Source organism: Poecilia formosa, unplaced genomic scaffold, assembly GCF_000485575.1.
Source record: "Poecilia formosa unplaced genomic scaffold, Poecilia_formosa-5.1.2 Scaffold66, whole genome shotgun sequence".
NCBI lineage: Eukaryota > Metazoa > Chordata > Actinopteri > Cyprinodontiformes > Poeciliidae > Poecilia > Poecilia formosa.
Window position 1 is genome coordinate 1,901,186 of NW_006800005.1, and position 27,259 is coordinate 1,928,444.

General features: G+C 41.2%; 1 protein-coding gene and 1 long non-coding RNA gene across 5 annotated transcripts; one reads left to right on the forward strand and one right to left on the reverse strand.

Moving 5' to 3' along the window:
* Positions 1 to 818: 818 nt before the first annotated feature.
* stag2b (STAG2 cohesin complex component b) lies at positions 819 to 27,243 on the reverse strand. 4 transcript variants are annotated; one of them, XM_007554811.2, is made up of 34 exons: positions 27,153 to 27,243; positions 24,972 to 25,101; positions 24,533 to 24,614; positions 24,287 to 24,430; positions 24,090 to 24,186; positions 23,910 to 23,986; positions 23,595 to 23,799; positions 21,734 to 21,885; positions 19,006 to 19,079; positions 18,793 to 18,916; positions 18,551 to 18,649; positions 18,329 to 18,408; positions 17,324 to 17,431; positions 17,114 to 17,225; positions 16,917 to 17,034; positions 16,715 to 16,818; positions 15,853 to 15,945; positions 15,661 to 15,750; positions 14,576 to 14,779; positions 13,832 to 13,902; positions 13,653 to 13,740; positions 12,711 to 12,791; positions 12,520 to 12,612; positions 12,262 to 12,436; positions 12,009 to 12,148; positions 11,808 to 11,909; positions 11,560 to 11,708; positions 8,937 to 9,065; positions 8,476 to 8,702; positions 8,157 to 8,385; positions 6,429 to 6,536; positions 6,204 to 6,333; positions 2,957 to 3,034; positions 819 to 1,212 (listed from the first exon to the last, which is right to left on the reverse strand). In XM_007554811.2, exons 2-34 carry the CDS (start codon positions 25,013 to 25,015, stop codon positions 1,189 to 1,191), a joined length of 3,831 nt encoding a protein of 1,276 aa, XP_007554873.1. In that variant the 5' UTR covers positions 25,016 to 25,101; positions 27,153 to 27,243; the 3' UTR covers positions 819 to 1,188. The 4 variants fall into 4 exon arrangements, with proteins under 4 accessions (XP_007554873.1, XP_007554875.1, XP_007554872.1 ...); XM_007554813.2 differs by having other exon boundaries at positions 6,204 to 6,330; positions 27,017 to 27,212; XM_007554810.2 differs by having other exon boundaries at positions 27,017 to 27,212.
* On the forward strand, positions 3,041 to 6,100 carry LOC103139932 (uncharacterized). Its single transcript, XR_476458.2, has 2 exons — positions 3,041 to 3,574; positions 4,701 to 6,100. It is a non-coding gene; the product is annotated as an uncharacterized LOC103139932 (long non-coding RNA).
* Positions 27,244 to 27,259: the final 16 nt, after the last annotated feature.

Here is a 27,259-nt window from a genome sequence, read left to right on the forward strand (position 1 = left end):
TTAAATAAAATCATATTACGTTGTCATACGTATTACCATGACAACGTATTACCATACGAATACGTTGTCATGGTCATACGTATGTATACATACGTTGTCATATACAACGTTGTAAATAAGTAAAGTACAGCGATATATTTGTTTTCTCTTCTCTTCCGACGTCAACATGAAAGACTACATTTCTACACTTAAACAGTTTTCTAAAGTGGATTTTCAATTGGGGCTGCACAGCGGCGCAGTTGGTAGAGCTGTTGCCTTGCAGCAAGAAGGTTCTGGGAGCGATTCCTGGACCCGGTCTTTCTGCATGGAGTTTGCATGTTCTCCCTGTGCATGCGTGGGTTTTCTCCGGGTACTCCGGTTTCCTCCCACAGTCCAAAAACATGTCAGGTTAATTGGCCTCTCCAAATTGCCCCTAGGTGCGTGTATGCATGGTTGTTTGTCTCTGTGTTGCCCTGCGACAGACTGGCGACCTGTCCAGGGTGTACCCTGCCTCTCGCCCGGAACGTTAGCTGGAGAAAGGCACCAGCACCCCTCCCGACCCCACTGAGGGACAAGGGTGTAAAGAAAATGGATGGATGGATTTTCAATTGAACCAGGAGATAATAACTAAAGGAAGGAAATTGAGACAGTTTGATGATTCTTAAACGGAGTAGAAAAGACATGCCGAAGATAGACGTGGCTTGGCTACTTATTTCATTGATAAGTAGAGGTAAGACAGCAATAAGATGTTTTTGTTTAGTTTTTTAATGAAATGTGCATTTTGTGGGCTACANAAAAAAAAAAAAAAAAAAAGGAGGAAGAAGAAGAAAAGCTATTGATTTTTTTTTTCTCTTCAGACGCGTCTTGCTTTCTAATAAGTTTTGGAAGTGGCCTGCTTAACACTAGCTTCGAACAGGAAGAGCTCACCCAAGATTATAAAAGTAAAAGTTTCTGAAACAAAGTCCTCTCTGAGCAAGCAACACTGAGTGTGGGTTGTCATTGGTCCACGTGGAGTACAAGCCAGAATGTGTTTGTAGTTTTTTTTTTTTTTTTCCTGTGTGTGTTTTGTTTTGTTTCTTTTTTTTTTCCGTTATTTTTATTTTATTTTTTTTCTTACAGAAAACACTTCTGTTTTCGCATCTAATAATTCTCTTTAAATACAAAGCGTCTCTTCTGCAATCCCAGCGTCAGAATCCTCTGGAGTTTAGCTTAAAACATGGACACCCCGAGGACCTAGGAGAAAAAACACACACACATGGGTTACTTCTTTCCAGATGCAAGTTTTCTTTGTTTTGTTTTTTTTGTAACTATATTGTTGCAACCACAAATGTGATTGTGATTTATGTGACATACCAACTCAAAGTAGATAATTAGAAGGAAGAGGAAACTAATGTTCCATTTTTCTTTCCAAAATAGATCAAATTAATTAAAAAAAAAAACAAACAAAAAGAAAACAAAAAAAACAAAACAAAACAAAAAAAACATATCAAATGTTGCAACTTTTCTTCAAATTGTTGTAGATGCTGAAAACTGTAGGCAGGCACTCTTTCCTGTAGCAGTCTGTCTTACAGCGACTCTGAAGAAGCCTCTGACTGAAAACTGTGGTCTGAAGATGATTCTCAGGGTTGTTCTTCATTGGAGAACATTCAGCTGAAAGTTTTTTTTAATTTAAAAACCATGCCGTGGATTCTCAATTTGATTGCAGCCTGAACTTTAACTAGGCCATTTTATCAAACTTTTAAAAAAAAATGTAGGACACAGTCAGGTTTTTTAAAGATGCACAAAACCTGACATAAACTTAAGAGGTATGACAAAAATTATAGCACGAGTAAGAGAGAAATAAAAACTATTTAAAAATTAAACTGTGCAACCTCTGCCTCCATCCAGGCCCTGGATTTATCTTCTTCCCATCAATTCCAAAGAGCCCTTCTGTCACAAAAGTCTATTTTGGTCGCTTCCGAAACTCCACTTGTTTGATTTTTATTTTGAGCCATCAGAGTAAAAGGGGCCTAAATATCAAAGCATCAAATGTTGGTAAATAAATTTTGAAAACCAGGCATCCTTGTGTTTCTATACGATGCTCTACTTTATGTTTGCAAGTCACATAAAACCATGAGAAAACAAAATGAAGTTTGTAGCATGAAACAAACTTTTGCGAGGCACTACGTACTCAGCAGCTCTGCCACAAATAAGCAAAAAACAAGTTGCAGATACACGGTTAAATGTGATTTTCTGACTCTGATCAGACTGGTAGAAGTTGTCGGAGTTCTTCTAGGGTTAAAGCCAGCTCCCACTGTTTGTTTTTGAAAACCCAAAACTACACAAGAAAAAGAAGTAATGACTTTAGAGGAACGACACCACAATGTTTTCATGATTGCAACCGGCAAAAAGTTTGTCGTAGTTACCGTTTGTTTCTTTCTCCTTTGTGCCCCTCTAAACTGATTACATTCAATTTGTGCTTAAAAAAATAAAATATAACCTCCTCCTTTACTTTTGGCAGCCACAACAGACGGAAAAACTGAAGCAAAGTGAACCCGTTTGCTGATTTGATTTTAAAGCCCCAGTTTTAGATGACACAAACAAACAAAAAACTCTACATCAAGTCCCCATGTTCCCTTTCTGCCAGCTGAAAGGAGAATTTCAGGGGCCGGTCTTGCAGTCTGTAGGTTGTTTACACTAGCATTAATCGCAGCACAGAGAGGGCCCAATAATGTTGCACTTGGCCACCAGCTGGTCAAATGAACCTTTCCGAAGGTTTCACAAGACATCGCTCAGCGCCGGGAGTGTGGCCAAAAAAAACGACTCTACTCCGCTGAACGTTGTCCAATCAAACTTCTCGTTTACAAGCCACTAATTTCAGCTTCGCATAATGAAAATACTGGGATTTGTTTGCCAAGCGATAAAACAGTCTGGAGAGGATGGGAGGGGGGGAAACAAAACAAAACAAAACAAAAAAAAAAAACTCTTAAAAGTTTACCGATTCATCCATGATGGAAGCGGGGTCAAAGTAGTCCGGCTTGAGCTCAGACCTCTCACGGCGGTTCTTAGACGGCGGCTGAAAAAGGAGAAACGTCGAGTTTTAGAGAAAGGTGGTGGGGAATCAAGGCGAGCTCTGCGTCAAACCTCCTTACTCATGAGGAAAAAATGTTTCAGAATCAATTTAGACAATATTTGCAGCTGGAATGCACTCAACGCTTGATGCAACTCTTCCCAGCAAAAAGAAATATTTATGCAGGGTGAAACTTAGATGTGGGTTTTAAAGTAAATCTACATGCTCTCTGTGGTTCTGCTATCAATCTTAATGTTGCACCAACAGCTGCTACTGCCAGCACACAACATAAATCAGTGCTTCTCTACAACTCAGCCGCTTCTTGAAGGGGTTTCTGTTGGAAAACGTTGCAGTGGGCACACCGAACAAAAACATTCCCACCAGAGGAGCTGATGGAAATGAAGGAAGGACAAATGGTGTCAGTTTTTAACACGCTAGGAATATTTTCATGCAATTTTTCCCCCCCCCACCGTTTCCGAGGATCTCTGATGTGCCAGTAGGTGGCAGTAACAACAACAAAAGTACAAGAAGCCATTTGTGGCTGAGGTTTAGGGCTGAAACGATTCCTCGAATGATTCGAGTACCTCGATTACTAAAATTCCTCGAGGAAAATTTACCTGCCTCGAAGCTTCGTTAATTTATGTTTTATTAGTTAGCGCACCGTGTTCCGGCCGGGACTTCATTTGCGTTGCGCGGAGCTCTCACTTCCGCCTCTGAGTTGTTGACAAAGCTAAGTCTCAGCGGCATAAAGTCCAATCTTCAAGATTGGCCCGTGGGAATTTTATTGATTGATGATAATGCCCGACTTTTTATCGTTTTTGGGGAACCAATAAGCATCCTTAAAATGACTGGGGAATGCCTGGAGTACGGCAGCATTTCTCCTCCGGGGCTGCTGGTTGAAAGCGAACGGCGGGAAGAGCGCTGAGGTGAGCGGATAGACTGAACAGGGCGGGCGGCTGAGTAGCTGATGCTTACCGTGTAAATGTAGCTTTACCGACGAACCGCACAATAAATTTCATATCCCGGTCTGAAGAAACGGGTGGCGGAGCGCATCGTACATGGCTGGTAGATGAGTTTCTGAGTGTGACCAGTGAAGGTGTCGTAAATATCCCGTATTGCTTCCCCCGTGTTCGTCCCCCGGTCTAACGGTTCGTCAGTCCGCTGGTCTATTTCCTCCCCTCCACCCCATCTTACGTTCGTTCATTCGCCCTCTCCTCCCACTCCAGGCGACATTTCCCGTATTTTCAAACCCAAAGCGTGACAGGTTAGGTGGCAAGGTGAGTTTAATTAATCTATTAAACTCACTGAAGATGAATACATAAACTAAAAGCTGGATTGTAGACATTTTTATAAGCATATTTGTGAGCCTGCCTCTTTGTTATTAAATTCAATATAATTTCAGATTTTTCTATAACTTTTCTTCTGGTTAACTTAGAAAGTGAGCTATTATTGTTACAGGTTAGTTTTCTAAACTACAAAAAAGCAACTGTTAGGGATGCTCAAATATGAAAAATTGGACTGATATTGATATCTGATAGTAACACCGGTATTATGCCAGACTTACCAATATTTCATTTTATAATTTTTTTTTATCCGATTACTCGATTAATCGTAAGAATAATCGATAGATTACTCGATTACTAAAATATTTGTTTACAACAGCCCTACTGAGGTTTGAAGTTCAATATCAGCAAAGAGAAAAGAAATAATAAATTGAAAAATCTGACAGCAGCTTGGTGCTAAATGGCTTAATCTCCAGAAATATTCCGAAATATTTGATGCTTTTTTTTTTTACTTTTAAAGTTTCACAATAGACCAACCAAGAAAAAGTGGATGATTAATTAAAAGCTCTTGCTTTTAAGAATTTGAGCTTCTTTTCATAGATGAACTACATCTGTGTTCAGGTGAGTTTGGCGTCGGTCCACTCAGGTACCGGCTCCGACGGAGCAACGTTGAGGTGTTTTCCTCAACGTTTATGATTGGAGCTGCAGTAGTCAGACTTTTATAGCTCACTTTTGAGCTCTGTGCTGCTTTCACCTCATTTGTCCTTAAGAAATATAGTGCAGGAGGATATAAAAATGTTTTCTAAAGCCTTCCTGCCAAACATTTTTGCAGACTAGACACCTCAAATTAGAGCCGAGCGATAAATCGATTTTAGTGATTAATTTCTGGTTTATGGAGATTTAATTTTAGGAAAATCTGGGGGGTGGGGGAGGGGGGTCCCCCCAGCAACACAAACTCCTTGGGTTTCCACAGTTCAGAGTTATGTCAGAACACCCAGGGCGGCCATCTTGTTTGACAAACGATTTTCAGAGCTTCTAATTATATGGACTTTGAAAGCAGATCACGTCTGTGACAAGATACAAATTGGGCTAAGATTTTTCTTCTTTTTCTTTTTTTTTTTTTAACAAAAATAAAGTCATAATGTTACAGCCATAGTAACATGAGAATAAAGTTGCAATGTTAGAAGAATTAAGTGCCAAAAAGTTTAATCAAATTAACTTTCTTTTTCTCTTGAAAACAACTTTTTCTCACAATTAGAAAAAAAATATTGTGGTCTGGCTTTAATACTCTTCTATAACTCACAGGAGGGACAGTTGAAATATAGGCTCCTTTTTGAAGCTATGTTCTCTCATTTGTAATTTTTTTTTTTTTACAAAAGAAACAAAAAAAAGAAAACATCTAAATCACATCTAGTATGAATAAAAATTAAAAATCTGACTTTTAAGCCATATCCTCCAGTCATGGTCCAAAGACAGCACAGCTTTGCTGTACTCGCCTTTAACCTTCCTGTTATCTGCTGAAAGTCTCGTTCTCTTGCACAACGGGGGAAACTGGTGGCAATTCTGAACAGAAACCCCATTTAAACTTTTTAAAGTTTGTCTCCTCTTCCTGTATCTCACCAATACTGAAAACGGTCTTCAGTCTTTCAGTCTTCTTCCTTCAGGAAGCTCTTCTAGTTAGTGTGGTGCATTCATGGATCACCAATCAGGCTAAAAGTCAGATATTTTCTCATGGAATTTCTTTGAATAACAGTCCAATACAGATTTGGGTCACTTGCTGAAGGGAATGAAAAAAAAAATGCTACTTAGCAAGCAGCAACGTGGAAAAAAAAAAAGTTGTGTAAATAAATTTCTCAAGTTCAGTTTATTTCTAATCTTTCCTTGTGTCTTACCAGATCGATGTCCATGGTGTCAAAGTCCATGCCTTCGTTGAGGTCGTCCATCCGCCCCTCCGATGACATCATCACGTCCTCTACGATGGGCTCTTCGTCCTCCTCCATGAGCCCGGTGCCGCGCCGACTGCTGGACAAAAAAGAACAAAAAAAAGTCATATGGTTAGCAAACCACAGCGGCGATCTGTGCCTTTCCGCCTGGCAGTTGGCCTTCGGGGGTCTTACATGGCGTGCTGCAGATTGGTCCTGAGCTTTGCGTAGTTCATGGCTCTCTCTTGCTGCTGACGCGCCTCTTCCTGCTGCCTCTGGGCCAGCATCCACGTCACCTGGGAACTGGAGGCACAAGGGCGGATGAGTTCCTCCTACCTCCAGCGTTTTAACTGGAGATGGCAGTATGTGTGTCAGACGCGGCTTCAATTTCCCGCTGGCCGGGCGCCCGCGAGACGTTTGAGACGAATAAATAAGCAGAGCGGGGACCGGCCGCTTGGCAGGCAGCGGAGTGCAAACATTTTTTATTTTTTTTTGCGACCGGGTTTGGCCTCCGAATTAAAAGGCGTGCGGACGGGGAATGACTCTGAGCGGCGTCCTAATGCATCCTGGCTCCGTCCGCTCGGCCAGCGAGCGAACCACCGAACTGAATCGCTGCCCTGGACGCAAGCCTGGGGTGAATTAATAAGGAAAACTTGCAGTACTGAAGGGGTTGGGTTTCTGCACTGTGGATATGGTGAATTTTTTTATTTATTTTTTTGGTGAGCACAAACAAACCGCTGCTGAAAGGTGATGTTTGAGGATGAACGTTTGGGACCGAGTCTTTTATTTGAACTGGAAACGACAGCACAGATCAGACTACTCACCCCCGTACCTCCCCCACCCACCCCGACCTCTGCGTGAGCCTTTTATACTACAGACCGTTATCAACCGTTTAGACAGCGTCACGCCATGGAAACTTCTGACAGTGTGCCTGCAGGAATAACCTTTAACTGTGATTTTAGAGGGAACAGAACTACACGAGTAAAATAACTAAATACCCAAAGTCGGCTGAAAGAAGGCGTGGATCAGGGATCTAATAATAGATTTACGTGGACTAATTTTCTTCACTTTATTTAGAAAGATTGCATTATCTATGACAGCTTTATTCATTTTCCCACACCCAGGGGGATTTTTAGTTTCCTCTGATTCGATGAAAAGCACCCAAGTGACTCAGGATTATAGATTTGTTAAAAGTGTCTGAGAAAGTCTGATCCTACGTCGAGTTCTGTCCCACTATAGTCGGGGGTCTGTTTTTATTTGACTTTTTTCGATCTTTCCTAGATTCAGATTAGCAATTGTCAAATTCATGAGACTTTTCCACAGTGAGCAGGTTTTAAACATGGAGCCTGAAAATGGCCAGGAGGTAAAAGAAAGAAAGAAACAAACAAAAAAACAAAGAAAGAAGGAAAGACGGAAAGAAAGAAAGAAAAGAATGAATGGAAGGAATAAAACAAGGATGGCAGGAAGGAAGGAAGGCAAAAAACATAAAGCAAGGATGGAAAGGAGGATACAAGGAAGAGAGGAGGAAAAGTGGAAACAAGTAAAGGAACAAGAAAGGACTAAGACAAAAGAGAAAGAAAGAAAGGAAGAAGGAGACTAGGAAGGAAAAGACAAGGAAGAAAGAAAGCTACAACGAAGGAAGGAAAGAAGAAAGAGCAGAAAGAAGGAAAGGAGACAAGAAAAAAGGAGACAGGGAGAGAAAGAGAGAAAGGAGACAAAGAAGAATTTTCCTTTTCCCCCATCCCTATCCAGACCAGGAAACGCATCACATCCATACTTTTCCACCCTCATAGATGCTTTGTGTAACGGTTTATATTTTCCAAACTCGGAGTGACTCCTCCCATGTGGTCAGCGATCGCAGGGCGACGCGTGAAACTGAAAGCAAACCAACAGCAGGAGGTGGAGGAAGTGAGGCATGTGTACTTGTAATCCATGGGAGTCTGGTGGTGCTGAGGCGTCTGCGGATGGTGCTGTTGGTGCGGGAGAGGGTGTGGCGGCGGCTGCTGCTCGTGGGGGAGTGCGTAGACCCCCATGTAGCTGTCGTCCCGCCCCCTCTTGGGGTCCCGCATGGCAGTGGAGGTGAGATGAGGGGAAGGCAACATGACGGGGGTCTGAATGCTCTGCTGCCAGACGTCGCCGCTGCTGCTCTCCTCTGGAACGAGAAAACCGCCACATGCTCAATTCCCCCATCAACATTTAGAGGTCGGCGAACGCCAATCGATAAAAGGTGGCGTTCTCAAACCTTCCGGCAGCTTCCTCTTTGCCGCCGACGTTCCGGCCGTCGCCGCCGGAGGCTTCACCTTCTTGGAGCGGACCGAGGAACCCCGGCTGGAGTAGCCGCTCATCACCGACATGGTGTCGTCGTCGCCGCCCGCCTGCAGCGAGTTCCTGTAGGAGATCAGCGGAAGCCAGCAGTCCTCTCGCTGCAGAGCCATCTGGAACGTCATGAAGCGCTCCAGGTACATGTGGCTGACCAGGGAGAAAAAAAAAACACAAAAAAAAACAGGAAAGGCATGTCAGACGCTTCGAGAGCGACCAACTTGACACACAAGACCAGGTGCAGATTCCACCAACTGGGGCAGCAGAACGCCAGTTGCTCCGTTTGTCAAAGACACCTGCTGCGCTCCGTATCTGGAGCTCCAGATCTGGAACGCAGCAGCAGCACACAGACGTTCAGCGGGAAAACAAGCAGAGAGCTCTTACACAGTCCTCTTGTCTTGTCTCATCAGCTTGGAGGAGAACTCGCTGAGGATGTCCAAGAAGGCCAAGTTGAGGGGAGGGCCTCCCTCTCCCTGAGGACTGGGCTCCTTGAACGCAAACTCTATACCGTCCCTGGAAAAACAAACGCAGGCAGAGAGAAAAATACGACGCTGTGAGGAAGAAATATGTCATAAAAAAAACCAAAAGCAGTATCACTAAGGACACTGCTTTTCACTTAAGTGAAGATACTCACGGCTAACATTTTATAAACATCTAGAAATTGCATAAAAATAACTCAAATTAAAAGTGATTACTCGACTACTGAAATGCTGGTCAACTAATTCAGTAGTCAATTGATGATTAACTGGCGTAAACAGACGAAAAATGGCCAATTTGCCGAAAGAACAATCACCCTCAGAGAAGTAATTAAGTTGGGCTGAAACAATTAATCGTGATTAATCGATTGTTGAAATAATTGCCAACTAATTTAGTAATTGATTAATCATTAACTGGAATACACAGACTCTAAAAATGGCAATTTGCTGAAGGAACATCACCCATAACAGTGATTACGCTGAAACTGTGCAAAAAAAAAAATTTAAAATAACTTTCTGTAAATATGATCTACCCAGACTTCCTTAAATGGCATAGTTTTAGTTTTTAAAAAAATAAAAACCCCTTTAGGAACCTTTTGCTGTTTAATTTTTAATCAAATAAACAGTTGACTAAATTTCTTTAGCTGCAGATGCATCCTTTGCGTATATAAGAAAGAAATGCTATTGCATTGTTGACAATAATTTTTTTTTTTTTATTCAAAAAAGTATTTGAATTATTTGCTTATTTTAATGCATTCTAAAATTTTGTTTAAAAAAAAAAAAAAAAAAGAAGTCTCAAATAAAATAAAGCTGCAGAATGAGCCAAAACAATTGTTCTGATTCATGAACTAATTGTAAGAATAATCCATAGAACAATTTATTACAAAATAAAAAGGTCTGGTTCTTTTAATGCGAACCTGCTACGATAAATTCTGTTGGAATAAATAAAACACACAGTTCATCCTTCTCTATAAAGACCAGACTGTTTTTGAAAAGTCGGCCTCGGTTTACACGACAAACGTCTCCAGCACTTTATAGGGAGCTTAATAAACCAGACATGGATTCCCAGCTAGCGGTGCTCAGAACCGCTCATATTTTAGACACGTTTACAAGCCGCTTAAAACCAAAGCATTTTAAGCCGAGCATTCCTGCAAAAGAATAATCTCCTTTTTATACTCTTAGTTTACAAACTCCAACTCCCTGTAATTTTATATTTATTGAAGAGGTCTGGGCATTTATCACTTTGGTTTGGATTACCGTGATTCCACTTTATAGGGCTCAGCTGTCCCATTACATTGTAAAATGAATTTTGTTATGTACTGCACTGCATTCTACTACTCGCTGGGATTCCCTTTGAGTGTTGGTCTGAGTGTTACACCGAGGAGCTTATTAGCCACAGCAAAAGACAAGGTGCAGGAAACCCTTTTCTGATTCCGAGCACACCGCTAACCAAACCACACACCATCGCACGATACGAGATTAATATGTGTTTCAAGTCAAAATGTCAAACTGTTTGAGGCTCAGGTTTTCTTTTTTTCCCCCTTTCCAAGTTAACTATGAATCCATAATAGATATTTCTACAGATTCAAATGTTGAATATCTAAAAACCAGAGAGACGGATGGAAGGTGAGACAAACTGATGGATGCAATGAAATTTCTTTCATTGTTTTCCAAATTCCGTTGTATTTTTCTCAATTCAATTTAAACCTTTTTTTTTTTTTACATAAAAGGTACGTATTTATGGTGTGACTGAAAACAAAAACAAAAAAACAAAAAACAAACAAATCAATAGCTAGAATTCATCATTTACCGTTTTTCTGTGTCACATCTATAATAGTCTAATGTGGTTCAACAAAACATTGGTTTTGCAAAACACTATGCGCAAAACTAAAATTGTTTTATAGTAAAAAAAAAAAAAAGAAAAAAAAAAGATGCTTTAGAGTTAACTTAAAACACCAAGAATATTTGTCCCATAAAAAAACCTATAATAGTGAAAATGCGTGGACACTTCCATGATGATCTGAACGTTTTTTATTTATTCATCCGTCACAGACATCTCCATTAAACGTAATGTTTCTTGCCGTTATAATGAGGAATTATTGTCAACTAATGCAGCAATTGCAATTAATTACTGAAAAATTAACAACTAAGTTGTTAGTTATAGATTAATTGTTAACTAATCGTGAACTAGTGTGGCGTTTCCCAACCCTGGTCCTCAAGGCGCGCTGCCCTGCATGTTTTAGACGTTTCCCTGATTTAAGATGCCTGATTCAGATGATTGCAGTTCAGCAACAGCCTGTTAGTCAGCAATCAACTGAAATCATGTGTGCCTGAAGCAGAGCAACATCTAAACCATGCAGAGCATGTTGGGAAACACTGAACTAAAGTATTAAAACTCACAAAAAGAAAAAAGAAAACTTGCATTGGCAAAAGATAACGCAGCAGAAGACGCCAATTGTTGAACTTTTAAATACAGAATCAAGAAGGCTACAACAATAGAGCGAAGCAGCAAGGACAGAACGAAGCCTTACTTGTGGAGCATGGCGATGGCGTCTCGGGTTTTCACTTGGTCGAGGCCGAAGGTCAGGGAGAACCGACGCGCCAACTCTTTGATTCCGCAGAACGCGGAGGAGGAGCGGTCGAACCCGTGACCCAGTTCAGACAGCATTTCGTTAAACAGCTGCAACCAGAACAAACGTTGAAAAGGTACGAGCATTAGATCAAACATTGAAAATTAGAAAAGCGGAATCAACGTTTCGAACCGAGCGTGTCCACCAACCTGCTGCAGACTCAGAATCAACGTCTTGGCACACTGGATCTTGTCGATTTGTCGAGTCTTACTCATGGTCTCCTTGATGATGTCACCATAATCGTTGTAATACTGAGAAACAGAAAACAGAACGCCACTGATTCAGCTTTTGTTCCTGCAGATTCCCATTATTATCGTTACTATTACGATGAAGGACAAAGTAAAACTCACTCTCATGTACTGCTTGAAGATGTCCGCTCCAGTCCTCATTTCTACCACGCAGTAGATGATGAGCTTACAATAGGCAGCCAGGAGGTTCCTCCTCTTGTGCAGAGCTTCGATCTTTACCGCCTCGTCGTCCTGCTGGCCATCTAAAAAAAAAACACACAAAAAAAAAAACACCAGAAAACACCAGAAGATCAAAAATGAGGCGTCCACCGCAGCAGCTGCAGGCGATCTTAGGAACTCGGATCTTAATTCGTACCTGTGCTGTTGGTGTCGTCGTCCTGGTCGATGAAGACGTGGTTCAGGATGAAAGACAGCAGCTCCGACTGTAAGGAGTCCTCTGGCGAATAAACCAAAGGCTCCAGGTGTTCCCGGCCTCCCGAGACCATCTGATGGCTGAAGATGAGCAGAAGGTCACACAGGATGGTGAACGCCTGTTGGGAGCAGGATGAGAAAATGTTACGCGCAAGAACATCTACAAATCGAGCGGAGTTTATGTCGCAGGTTTTCCTCCCACCTGCTCTTTGACGGCCGTGTTGACGTTGGTGAGGTAGCGCTGGCACATCATGCAGAAAGCCCTCATCTGCTTCCTCAGGTTGACCATGTCGTCCTGACAGCAAAATAAACCCCATTTTATTTAAGATCTTCAACTTCCACGCACGTTTTTCTCCTCAATTTAACTTCAAAACAAAGACTGAAAGTCCTCACCTTTCTTGAACTGCCCTCGGACAACTTAGCCAGCTGCCACAGAATGACGTAGTGGGTACACTGCAGCGAATGGATGACTATCTGCTCAGACAAAAACAAAGGCAATAAAAGACAAAGATGATCAATTATATTGCATTTAGACTCCATAGCACCTTGTAAAAGTATTAAAACCTCTTAAATCTTTTCACATTTTGCTACATGAGCACAAACGTCAGCAGAATGATCGTCTTTGAGGATCTACAGACTCATCTTTTTTCAAAGAGTTCAAGTGAAGTCAGATCAGATAAAGAGCATCCTGGAGCCTTAGTTTTCAAGGCCTATACCACACATGCTCAGTTGGATTTATACCCGGACTTTGACTGTGCCACTTGAAAACATGAGTTAGCTTTAGGTCCGACTCTGTGATTAGGATCCTTGTCCTCCTAAAAACCGAACCTCCACCACCAAGTCTGTCGCAATTAATCGCTTGACGAATTAAAACGAGTTGATCATTTCCATTCTGATGATTAATAATTTTACGGGGAGACTTTGTTTACAATCCATTTTCATTTATGGTTTCGTTTGTGTGTCTTTGTTTCTTTTTTATTTATCATTTTCAGTCATTTTATTTTGGACATTTTAAATGTCTTCCGGTGTTGAGAGTTTTTACAAAGTTAAAATTTGTTAGACTTCGAGGGGGAAAACTTGCATTATTATTCCATTATCAATATATTGATAAATGTTTTGTCGTGAGATTTGAGTCATATTTCAGCCCTCAAGTGTTTTGGTTTTATCTGCCTTCTTGCCTGGGTTAGCTGCAACTTAGTAGCTTTACTTCTGAAAACCCATTTCACAATTTTGCGCTGCTTTGTGTTGGACCATCACATAAAAACGCATTACAGCTCGATAAAACAGAAAAACGTAGTGGAGTGTGAATACTTTTGACTGTGGACGTTTCATTACCTGCTCAGGCATGTCTCCATTCTCTATACCCGTGTTGAGCAGCTTGAAGTTGCTTGTGAAGAGGTCCCACCCTGACAGGTCGTGTGCACTGCGACAAATAAAAACACCACCGCATGTTAACGATGCTCTAAGAGGGAGGAAAGGCGCATCGGTACGGCGATGCCGTGATGGGTTCGTACTTGTGAAACGCGGTGATCCTCTTTAGAGTTGACAAAACCTGATAAGCATCATCTTCATCCGCATCTTCACCCTGGAGAGAGATTTATTGTTAGAAATCAACTATGCAGAGGGAGAGAAAATAAATAATATTAAAAGAAACCTATAAACCGTGTGTCAAACTCGAGGCCTGGGGACCAAATCTGGGCTACCACAGCTTCTACCTCAAGAGGGATGCAAAATCAGATAATTGTTTGCTAAAATATTAGTTTCTTAATCAAATCAAAGCCATTTTTAACTATATTCTGCTGAATTACGTCAATCCATAATTGCAGAAATTTGCACAGAGTGAACACATTTCCGCACTTCCTCGCACAAAAGCATCATTGTGAGATTATTGCAACTTTTCTGCAAAAATGATCAAAAGCATTGGGTTAAAGTGACTACCAACTCCAACCTGCAGGTGGCAGTATTACTTCTACAATGCCGCTCTGTTTTACTTGATGTCAACTTATCATCCGCCATTGATACAGCGAGTAACAAAGAGTCACATTTACCAACATGTATAAGCACAAAAATCCTGTAAATATTTATATTTCAAAATTCTAGAGGAACTGATAAATGTGAAAAGCAGTTTGTTAAAGGGTTTTTAATCCATGTGTTTGAGAACATTCCTGATCTGGATGTGGTGCAAAGTGAAAATGAAAGTTTGACTCCAAAGCTCTGGATTCTGATCCAAACCGCCTCCGGGTGGACGCGGCTCCCACCTCTTGTAGAAAGTCCTCCAGTAGCCGGCTGAACTTGTCCACCAGCTCGTCCAGGAGCTGTGAGCGAGCGATGTCTACCCTGTTGAAGATTGTGAACTCCTCGTTGCAGAGGGCGTGGTACGTCTTGGAGCACGACTCCAAAACTTCAGTGTCTGTGTGCTTCTCCACTATTTCCTTGATCTGACGCAGCAGGGCCTCCAGGTGCTGCGGAGAGCGGTAAACAGATCAATCGCTGACGCTAACCACATTTTCTGGAGGAAGAATCTATTAGTAACAATAACAAGAGGGAAGCTGGAACAATTCGCCTCGGGCCCGGTGGTACAAAGCAGGATTATTGGATCGGTGAGATAACACAAGGCCTGCGTGTTTTCAGTGTCCCAAACCCATCGGCCTGATCGTTTATCCTGGAAAACAAACCCGCCCCGAAGGAGGCCGGGGTTTTATTAAAAAGGAAGGGATCGATACATGTAAAGCGGAGCCGGCCAGGGCGTTTGTCTTGGAGTAATAAAAAGATACAAACGCTTCGATAAACAGGTTGGTCCGTTTTCACCCCTTCCAGGCTAATACGGTTAAATTTGACCTTTACGGGGAAAATCTGATGAGAAACAATTCAGCAGGAAGAGCTGAGAGAGATTCCCACACACTTGCTGCTGTTGAATTTTAATATGCAGTAAAGTGGAGCGATGTAAAACATTAATAAAATATTGTGTCTCGAGTTTTTGTTTTGAAGCTCATGATAAAGATTACTAATAAAACCACAACGGGGATGAATAAAATGGGGTCGTTTTTGTAAACACTGGCTGCCACATTAGACATTACACAGTTACAAACACACTTAAATTTAAAAAAATAGAGAGTTGGATATTGTTGACATTTTTTAAATCATTTAGTGTTTTCCACATATTTTTTATACATAACATTAAAAAAATGAGCATCCTGGTTCTCACTGATTAATCATCTCATCGTTTGTGCATAAATGAACACATTAAACTTGTACAACTGATGACGCCGATGTTGTGACATCATTTTGTTAAAGTCACACGAGCCAGAAAGTCTAAATAATTCTGCTCTGTAACCCGTCTTACCTTCTCCAGACGTCCTGTGGTGTAAATCTCCAGGTCAAAGTACTGAGGCAGCTGTAACAAGTTAGTCACCTTCTCTGCGTCAACAGCGTACTGCGAGGGGGGGAGAGACACATTCCAGGATATTTTTTTTTGCAACAATGTTTGTCGGAATTGTTCTTGACAGAAACAAAAGTTGGATGCATGCGGCGTTACCTTGGCCAGTAGAGGCGGCAAAGCCACGGCGAACAGCTCCGTTATTCGTGTCCGATCGTCCAGCTGGGTTTTCTTCTCTTTCGCCGTCATTACCTGATCAGGAATTGGAAACCAGTTAGAAGACTGTTCACGACACTGGTTTGCTTTTATACAGCTGTAAACACTCCTGGATGGAGAGTCAAAGCAACTAAAGATGGCGGCAAGCGTGAAGTGTTTTAAGTGTACAAAGATCCACTCTTTATGTCCATATGCCACTTTCCTAGACTCAGATTAGCAGCATTCCTGGACCTTTACAAAAATATGAACGAAAAAGAAAAGAAGACAGAAAATAGAGAGAAGGAAAGAAAGCAAAATGAAGAAAAGGGGAAGGAAGGAAGGAAAGCAAGGGAAAATAAAAACTGAAGGAAAGCAAAAAGGGAAGGAAAGAGGGCAAAAATGAAGAAAAGGGGAAGGAAGGAAAGAAAGCAAGGGGAAGTGGAAGGAAGGCAAAACAAATAAAAGGTAAAAATGAAAAAAGAGAAGGAAGTTTTAAAAAAAGGAAAGAGGAAGGTAGGAAGCCAAAGGAATAATGGAAACAAAAAGTGAAGTAAAAAGAGAAGGAAGGAAAGAAAGAGTAAAAAGGGAAAGGAGGAAGTAAAAAGAAAGATCAAGGGAGAAAAAGGAAGAAAAAAGGAGGTAAAAAAGGAAGAATAGTCCAAAAAAATGAAGGAAGTTTTAGAGCTTACGAAAAAAAGAAAAGAAAGTCCAGAAAAAAAAAAAATAGTCCACACGCTATTATTTTCCCACATGTGTATTCATGTCTAGGAAATACAGGAATCATAATCTGTTCTTCTCAGGATATGACAGAAAGCATCCCTCCTACCCTCTTGCCTGTTCCTCTTCCAACAGGTGGATGGCATTCAGCAGCCTGACGCACAGTGCACAGCATGATTTCAATCAAAGCTGTTTCTTGTCTATCTGTAAGAGCTGCGCACACACACACACACAGTCAGCCTCATTTAGACGACATTTTTGCTTTATAAATGCTTTTAGTACGGGAAGTTGTGAAGCAAAAGGAGGCGTACCTTCCTCTCCTGGCATGGGGTCGTCCAGCAGTAAGCTGATCATACACTCCCAGTCTTTCAGTAGCTCTGCACCACATTCCCAGAGGGAGTCCACCAGGTAAGCCGCGTGCTCATGGAGCTGAAAGGACGGAGAGAGTCAGGCCTGCACGAAGCGGACAAACATGCTGCGGCCGGAGAACAGGAAGCGAGACGCCTACCTCGCTCTCCAGGAAGAAAAAGACAGTGGTCTTAATGAGGTTAGCGTTGGGGCTTTGCCGGCCTCTTCTTTTCGGGGCGCCCTCCTCCTCTGGTTCTCGCTGACTGAACAATCTGTGAGGAAAATGCTTCGTTAGCAACGGCGAGAAACATTGCTCTGTTTTTGGATAAACACAGAAAACCAAGCCACGGCTCAATAAGTCCTGACGTACTTCTTGTAGAGGAATTCTCCAGCTGCGACTGCAACCGGCCTGTGCGCCGAGTAGACCAGGTGGTAGACGCTCTCGCAGTCCTCGGGCGTCAAGACCTCATCCGTACTACTGCAGAGACGAACACGAGCAGCTTTACCAAACGGCTCACAGCTATCCGAAGCGGCAGGTTTTCCACAACCTTTTCCCACAACTTTAAGTCCTTTTACTAACATGCCAGCATGACAGGAGTTTTTGTCCATGTGTGCAATGGTTTCTACTTAAACACAAGACTTTTTAAGACTGTTAATGAAATTTTGCACCACAGACGCAGAATGTTCTGTGGCGAAGTTCTGCGTCACCATGGAAATGTGCAAATTTCGTCCAGCCAACTGACAAATTTGCACTTGCCCACGATAGACGCAAAAATGTTAACAAGCTGGCTGGCTAGCAAGGGAAGCCGACTCGAGCCACTGAACGCAATAACATCTCAAACAATCCATAATTTCAAAATGAATAAAAACAAGCAGAATGTGGTATAGTCCTGTTATGACAAAATTTAGGACCTGTGTGAATTTGTTTGATTGAATTTAAGACATTTTAAGGCTATAAAGTAGCTTTCTATCTGAGTGGATCGCCCAGAGCTGCACCAATTAATTGGTCAGATGTCAGAATCAGTCAAAACTCTCCTCGTTTTACTCAGACAGGTTAAACACTGAAAAATCGGATTTTTCCCCCTCTTCATTAAAAACATCAAAACAAAGCCTGATTGCTGTGACTATTAATAACGAGCAAGAAAACAAAAATATTCTCAGCAATAATAATTTGGAAAAGACTAATAATCTTTGTCGGTATTCACTCTCTTTTCTTGCTTCAATCTTTACACCAAAATAAAAAAATAAATCAAAGTGCAATAATAATGGTAACATTTAAACAGCTGCAGGAATAACTGTTGTTTTTCTGTTTTAAATAACAGAAAATATGATTTATTTCACACCTGCTCATCACTACGTGTTAAAACAGACTTACTTTAAGACTAGTGTGAGCAGTTTAATCGCTTGTACTGCAACATCATATTCCTTATCAAGGGTCATGGAGACGATCCGATCCTAAAAAACCAAAAAAATAATAAAGAGAAGAATCTGGTTTAACAAGTCATTCATCACAATAAAAACAAAGTAATAAGCTCAATGTGTGACTAAACTAAAATCATAGCTGCAGTTTTAAAGTCGTCCAGCAGGTGGTGCTGACCTTAAAGCGGCTGGTGAAGAGCTCCAGTCTTGCATTGAGCTCTCTGTTGTGGTAGAGGCCCTGCAGAGCTGTCAGACACTTCAGACGTACCTCCCCTTGCTGGAACCAAGTCAGAAACAGCGCGGGATATTCAAACACTTTTTTTTTTTTTTTTTAAATACACACGTGAAATGCGTATTTAAACCTTCAGTCTACAAGTTTACCAACAGCAGCAGCAAAGATGAGTCTGAAGAGCACCGTACCTTATCATGCATCGTCCATCCCACGTACTTCAGATAGCTGTCGTTGAGGAAGGCATCGCTGTACAGTTTCATCCACACACCGATCTCCTCTATGCAGATGGCCCTGATTTCTGCTATCGAGTCTCTGTGGGCACGAGAGTCCGTTCAGAAAAGAGGCAGTCTAGATTTTGAGTTTCTCTTCTCTGTGACAAAAAGTTTTATTCAGAGACGTACCGATATCGATGAACGAACACGCCTTTGAAAATTGCATTCATCATGTTCTCGATTTCGTCCTGATTTTCTTGGAGCTGAAATAAAACAGAATTTGTTTTATTTTTTTTATGTAAATAACAGCAAGTCAAATGGGAATCCTAAACGACAGTAACTAGAGGGATTGAAACAAACCAAGTGTGACGGTTCGCAATGTCGCACTGCTACAAACTGAGCTAACAGATGGATGCCTGGTTGTATGGATGCTGTTGCATAAACCGGAATCGCACGCTAAGTAACCCTGCAGAGCAGATCTACCACCGACTGAGTTACAGTTTTGATCTGGAACAAAAAAAACCTTCATCCAGTCAGCAACAGGCTTTTATAAATAGGATCACTCTCCACTTCCTGGTTGATCAGAACAGTAACATTTTTTTTGCTCACGCCTCTAAACCGATTGCAGAGGTAAACAGGCACTTCAGCACCAACTAAAGAGCTGCTGATGGAGATGGACGACCAATCAAAACGTTGAACTCCTGAATTAGTTTTGTTCCTAATCTGCCTAGTTCATGGCCAAAAACGTTTCCAAACTGGAAATTAATAACATAAACGATCCTCCAGCCTGGCTATCTGGCTGTGGAAAACCACACATCTTGGTTTTAGCAGTGGGACTGAGTTGATGGTGGGAGAACCTCACTAAGGATTTTTGCTTTTTAGACGTCTTCAGCAAACGTCCATCACCAAATGTCAGAAGAAATGTGATAAAACTTTAACTGGTGAAACTCAACTCATGATTCACGAGCTGATCTATAGTTTCCACAGTAAGTGGGAAACCAGTAAATGTTGCATTAGTATTAACACATTGCTAGGAGAAGAGTAGTACACGACCGCACTTTATTATTCACCCACACACTTACTCTCAAATTACAGCTCCACATTAGGGCTGCAACAACTACTCAACATGAATGATGTCAACTGCGAAACATAACAGTGAATTCATCTTATAAGAGTATATATAGTTTCGAGGGACGGCATCATCTTAACAGCGAGGGAAATTCACTCCTTCAATAGCAGCACTGCACTACATTTCAACGTCACATGATCAAACAACTACTACATGACCGCCGACCGCCACCCCCCCCCCAAAAAAAGTATTTTTTTTTTCTCTAATCAGATGATATATTTAAAAAAATCACTAGTATCGGTCGATATGGAAGTTGGTGCTGATATATCACATGTCACATTTTTGTCTTTCTGGAAATGTTGCTGAATATTTTCTTTCGTGACCAGCAGGGTAGGAGCCACATTAGCATGCCATTACAACTAAATGGAGCGGTAATGTTTGGTAATGTTTTGCTTTTCTAGCTATGATTTGTTATTTATCCAAGTGAATGCAGTATTTGAAAGAAATACTTTGGATGAAAAAGACCTGTCTGTAATTGGCTGGCTGGTTTGTTATGTTGCTTCAGTATTTAGTCGTCACGTTAATTTGCACCATTTCATGAGGTGAAGCTAATTTGTCCACATACAGCATTAGCTTGTATCCTCCAAGTGATTTACTGCTTCACTATGGCAGATACCGCAGTATTACAGACCTTCTAAAGTTGTTGTTAAACATCAGTGTTGTAGCGTTAGCTTGTAGCATTAGCTCAGCTAGCATGCGGCATCGTTTAGCATTTCATGCCCCGACCCACTGGTGGGTGACTCAATCAATCACACAGGGAATCACCCAGAAAACTTGCTGAACCTGGTGGTAGGGGAGCTAAGGAAGTCCACCAGCGATCCGCCAAGTTTGTGTGGTAAAATTATTAAAAGCTAACAGGAAATTTGACGAGGTAATGAAGTAGCATTGACAATACAATAAATATTTATTGTATTAAGTCTTGTGTTTTCCCAAATCCTAATGATCTGTTGAGTAATGTTTTGCTTTTCTAGTGATGATTGGTTATTTATGCAAGTGAATGCAGTATTTGAGAGAAATACTATAGATGAAAAAACACCTGTAACTTTACCAAATAGCAAAAGAGGGCACAGAGCCAGAACATGACTCATTATTCTTTGGTCACAAAGATATATGCGCTCACTTCAGTCTCACGTTCTCAAAGCAAAACTCTAAAGCGTGACTATAACTCAGCCGGTTTATGGATGCGCTTTTGAAAGTTCTCGTTGAGCGTGCGCGAGCAAATCCAGTGGTGAGGTTTTTATACTTGATACGTACGTTGGCGCCCGAGCGCCCAGTTCAATATCTCAATTATAAACCTGGCTGTGAGGCCACACTTTGAGGTTCAGGCTGAGTATACAGGAGCAGAGAAAGGGAAGAGGCTTTTATGGTTTACATTTACGTTGATGCAGTATTTCCTGAAAAGACAACCTTCATACTAGCACACCTGCTCTGGACGAACATCTTCCAAATCGACCTTTTGAGTGAAAGGTGGCCGGCTGCAATCCACACCTAGGTCAGTGTGTCAGCTATAAACCTAGCTTAACCAATCTTTACCACCACTATTAGTGGTGTATTACAAAGAAATCGATAAACAAGTGACGTTTAGCGTGACAGGGCAAGTTAAGTCTCCCATGCTTAAAATGGAGGAAACCCAAGCACAAAATACATGCAAAACGAAACAAAGTGTAACATTAAAACAAACTGTTTACTATTCTGTTGTTTTACTATTCTGCTGGTTCCTCTTCACCAACAACTACTACTACTACTATTATTAATTAAATTACGGTCTTATATTTGCGCAGTGCTCACCTCTTTACGCTTTTGAAGGAGAAGCTCCAGCCTGTCGTTTGCTCTTTTAGCAACCATTTTATTCCTCTCTGCTTCATACTGGCGCTGGGTGTTGTCCATGTTAATGCTCAGGTTTAGAGCTACATTCACCAGGGCTGTCATCAGCTTCATGGCTGTCAGGAACGACAAAAATGACAAGAGACAAAAGTTGATGCAAAGCGATGCGTGTGAACCGATGCAGAAACACCAAAACTCTTTCTGTACAACGCCAACTGTGAACCATGAAACACCTCGTGTATATGAAAGGACTTACAACGTACAGATGGACATAGAAAAAAACTGGTGACTGGACTCAGGCCAATTTTCAGTTTGATTGGCTCGGGTCGGTCAGACATTCAAGAACGGCGTCTTTTATTTCCAATCAGTACACTAAGCTCCACCAGGTTGTGCCGACAACACTTTTCAGTGTGGAAGTTTAAAGAAGTGATTTAAAAAGTTTGCCATTTTCAATGTCAGTTAGGTGTTTAAAAATTAAGTTAGACATAACAGAGATGTAAGGAAAAAAAAGGAAGTTGTAATTAGTCCAAGTCAATTCTGTAGTTTACTCAGACTACGAGAGCGAGGACGTCAGCAGATAGCATTAAGGCTGAGTGTATTATAACAGTGTTTCCATGTTGTTTGTGAGGTTCAGTCGTATGTAGACTTTTGGGAAATCTATACATTTAAATATAGAAACCACTGCTTTTGTTGCTAAACTGTGCGAACAGCTAAAAGAAAAGATGCTAAAGCAAGTTCAGAATGTGAAGTCCATCATTATTTTGTGTTAAACCAGTAGTGCCAACAGTTGGTCACCAAAATGTTCTGCATGCTTTAAACATTTCTTTGGTTCTGCAAGTCTGAATCGAATGAATGGGTCATTAGCAGGCTCCAACAGAACCTGACGGTATGATGAGAAGAGTCAAGTTATTTTAATCAGCTGCAGCAGAGTCACGTCGGTCTGTGTGACGGATGTTAAGACGCCCCGGCTTTAAATATTAGTAAATCCCTGGTTTACAACATCTGCTTTCACACACCAGGTGAGACGTCTTCCCTATTCTTTATGCAAATAAGAGTTGACCAAAAGTGGCAGAAGAAAATATTCTGAATGTTAATTTTATGTTTTTCATATTATACTCAATAAAAGAAATCAAAATTGTAAAGATTATTATACTTTGGTGCAAAATGTAAATAAATCAGTTCCTACAAAAGAAAAAAAAAAGCTTAATGTAGGGAACTTGTTGCTTTGGTTTTCTTTTCTTTTTTCCAATGGCTGTATAAGTATTGCAGTTTCAATCATTTCAATAATCAGGTCAACATAAACCGAGCAATACATTTAATCTACGTTTTAATTTTATGTGCACAAATAGATTTCTCTCAGTATGACCAGAAATGTCAAACTGTTTATTTTCTCTTTGTTGGCATTTCGAGTAATATAAAAAAATAATACAAACATGTTAAATAAACATCAACCAATAGCAAGTACTGTGATGCACTTTTAAGGTATAACAAAACAGAAATCAGCTTGGGGACATACGAATTAATGCGTTAATGGAGATGATCTAAATTTTGCTTTATTTTTAGTCAGAAACTGGACTTCAAACTGTGTTTCACATCAAAGAACCTGCAGCTCATTGTTTTTCCCATGCATTAACAGTCTTTAAAACAAAGGAAACAAAAATCATGAGACCAGACTATTTTAAACATCAACCAGAAAAAAGCCTGACTGGTGCATCTCTGCTTCTGTTTCATCACTTTGGTTTTTAGAAGAAACTAATTTCACTGTAGCAAAAATCAAGCATACTTGCAATAAAAAACAGAAATGAAAGCATTTTTTTAAACTTACCTGCCAGCGTTGAGGTGTGTCTGAAGGCTCGGACTTGGGAATCTGATAGTCCAGTGAGGAGGGAGATGACCGTGTCCATCATGTACTCATCATAGATGATACTGTATTGACACTGACGCACTAGCACGGAAATGAATTCACAAAAGCTTGTTTTGAACTTCTTCCACTGGGGCCCGGCTATGGTGAGAGGATAGTCGCCGCTGTCCTACAAGGGAGATCAGGAAAACAAACATACTTAAAAACTACAACGGAAAATCTGTTTTCTGCTAGTCTTGGGGGGGGGGAACTATAGTAATGATATCTGAGATGCTTTACCTCATCAAATTCCTCTGTCATTCGTCGAATGATCTCAGAGTTCTGCATATTGCGAAACATTTCTCCAGACACCACGCCTGGCAGATAAAGACTAGTTAGAGCACATTTGACTTCGCTGCCAAAGGGAGGAATAATTCAGGAAACGTTCATTTGGCATTTAATGACTTTGAACCAACATACCTTTACATCCTGAGCACTGGATGAAGAAATTGATGAGATCTAGCAGTGCAACATCTCTGTCATGTTTGTAGGACTCAATCCACTCATCCACAACAGACTGGGGATGAAGAGGAATAGATATATTTAAATACATTAAAATAAAGCCAGAAAATAGTAACTATCTTTGTTCTACTATCAAATAAGATTTTTTTTTTTACCTGCATTGCACTCCTGCCCACTTTCACCACCTCGAACAGCATCATGTTTTCCATGCCATTCTCCTGATGGTGGCCATTTATGCGGCCCGCTCCCTTTCCACCTTTGCCTTTCTCCCCTGCCGCCTTCTTCCCTTTCTTCCCACCCTGCAGAAAGCACAGAGCACCAAAATGAGGTAAGTTTACGAATACAACTCTACACTTTTGCTCATATCTACTGAAAAATGTCTTCATTTGAGCTTTCCGTACCTTTCCTTTAGCTGTAGTTCCACTTCTTCCATCAGGATCCTCAGAGAAGTCTGTGTCTGAGGAGAATCTGGTATCTGTGTCCCTGGCAGAGGCAGAAAAAGTAACAGATTAAACATTTATATCAACTTCAACATGGCCTGTAGGTTTGGACTAGTCACCACTACAAAGACATAGCAAGGTTTTAAAAAGTTAGTTTCAAAACCCACTAAAAACTCCCAATCAAATTGTTTCTAAAGTTGCATACTGTGCATTAGCTCTAAAAACCAAATCAGTTGCGATTCATCACTGACAATAACCGAATGTAGCTTTAAAACTGCATTTGGCTGCATGGTTGCTATTATACAGTGGAACTGTAGTGTATGTTTATTTAGTGAACATCATACATCAGCGCAAGTCAAATTGTGTGTGTATATATGACAAACAAAAAGCAGTTACTTACTGAGGGTAGGCGAACTCTGGTGGTATCTCTGGTGCTGCTATCATTTCTGTAACATCTTCTGGTTAACGTCAACTTTACAACTGACTTAAGATTTTTCTCAAAAAATGAGACGGGGGAGGTTGCATGTGACCTAGAAAATAGTAAAAAGAAAAAAGCTAGATAAGCAATATTAAGAAACACTTAAATAAATAGCGTCAAATAAATAGAAAACTATAATGTGATAACATTAATCGGTCTCTGTAGAGAGAATCCAATTGTTAGAGGAGAGAGAAAAAAAAAGTTTCACATGGTAACAGGGGGCGGACACAAACTCTACTGTCATGCTTGCTGTCCTCCTATTGGCTGCTCTTTCCTCGGTTCCTTTGGTTTACGGACAACGTCACGCAGGCAAGCAGAGAGTTTCATCCTCAAAGACCAAATATGGTGCTGTCCATTCCGCCCCATACATATGTAAACCAATCAAAGGGCAGGCTCAACATCAACAGGCCACAGAGAAAGCGCTGCACGGTTGTGAAGTAGACATCCATACATATCACCTTGAAAAGTAGGCAGAACTTTTTGGGTGTTTTGATTTTTTTTTCCCCCCCAACAATGCAAAGAAATGTAAACGCTTCCTTTGCAATGAGGGGCTGGAATTAAAACGCCACGGGAGACAAAATGTTCTGTCCTGGGAAACGCAAACAAACTCCACCCGTGCAATTTGCCGCTCTGGGAGAAGGTCCAGTGTAACTTACATTAGGTTTAGAAATTACGTAAACAGAATCTGAACAATTTAATGAAACGATTGGAATTAAATCAATTAGAAGATCTCGATGTTCTGCATGCGCAAAGCGGCGCTTATGACAAGATATGTTCCTTAGAAAATACGAGTAAACATGCAAAGAAAAAAAAAAGGAAAGAAAAGCTCAGGGCAAACTATTGAAAACATGCGTTTGGTAGCAACTTATCTTAAAACAGTATTTCTTCAGGTGTTACTATTATGTGCGTTTCCCCGCTCGTGATGGGATCATACCTGACAAGTCGACACGGTTTTATGGGTGTAGACTGAAAAAGTGGCGCCAAATCGGGCTGCGCCGCTTATAAAGTTGTAACAGAGAAGCAACAGAGTATCATGTCGAGAGAGGCGAAGCCTTGAACCAGGTCCATGTGAATGGAGGCTAACAGCGATTTCAAAAAATCCCCCTCTCAATTCCCTCCAACCACGCCGACGCAGCTGCGCTCCTCGTCGGCTCCTGTCAAAATTGACACCGGTGCGCCGCTGGTGCTAGCGCCACCAGCTAAGGAACCGAGGATCTCGGCGTCTTTTCCTCGACGTCAGCTAGTTGAGATCTGATGAACTAAGCATGCACGACTCGGCAAAAACTAGCTGCTTGTTGTCGAACAAGCAAGGCGGCGAACATTTACGAAGTATTTCAGACAGATTTTCCACCTAAAACCTCGTTCGCTACGTCTGTAAGACCACATCATAACAACAAAACAACGTAAGCTCTACTGTACTAGCCTAAGCTAAAAAAAAATTAGCCAATACACAATGACGCTAATCAACCATGTGTACGTGAGAATAAAGTCCGTTTTTTCCACTTAGCACTTACAGACAAAATGTGTCCCAAAGTAAGCACATATTAATAGTTAAACTGCATTTAACAAGCAGATAACAAGTACCGCTAGTTAGCCATGTTAACAGCTAGCGCTAGCCTTACCTAAAAAAAACATCACGTCCTTGCGTCCTCCATCTTGCCTCGGGAGTTCCAGTACCGTATTGCATAAGCACCAAACACTTTGTTTACAAATAAATTGCGGGTAAATGTGCACATAAAAACAATAGAGCGCTTTTTTATGTTACAAATTGTGTAATTTCAGCAGTTGTGCCGAAAATTAACTCCGCTAGCCAGCTAGCGACCAAATTAGCTCTGTACCGCGAGCTAGCGCAGCGACTCGGTTCAGGCAGACATCCGCGCTCTGGGCTCCTCCACAGCTAGCCTGGCTAGCAAAATACAAATCAACTAAGTTCCACATAGCTCTCCGCCATTTTACAGCTAACTTACCTTGTTGTAAAATGTAGTCGGGGCACAATCGTAACTTTTATTATTCTTAACCAGTCTCTCGCCCAATCCCGCTACAAATCTGTTAAAAAAAGAGTTTAAAAGTCGCGGTCAGAGGCAGTTTCGGACGTTCTCTCACCCCGCTCGCTCCGTAGTTCGGTTTGTTGTTTCGACGACCTAGGAGGAGGAAATCCTGGTGCAGAGCTACCACCTAGCGGCCACATCGACCTCTTTAGCAACAAAGCC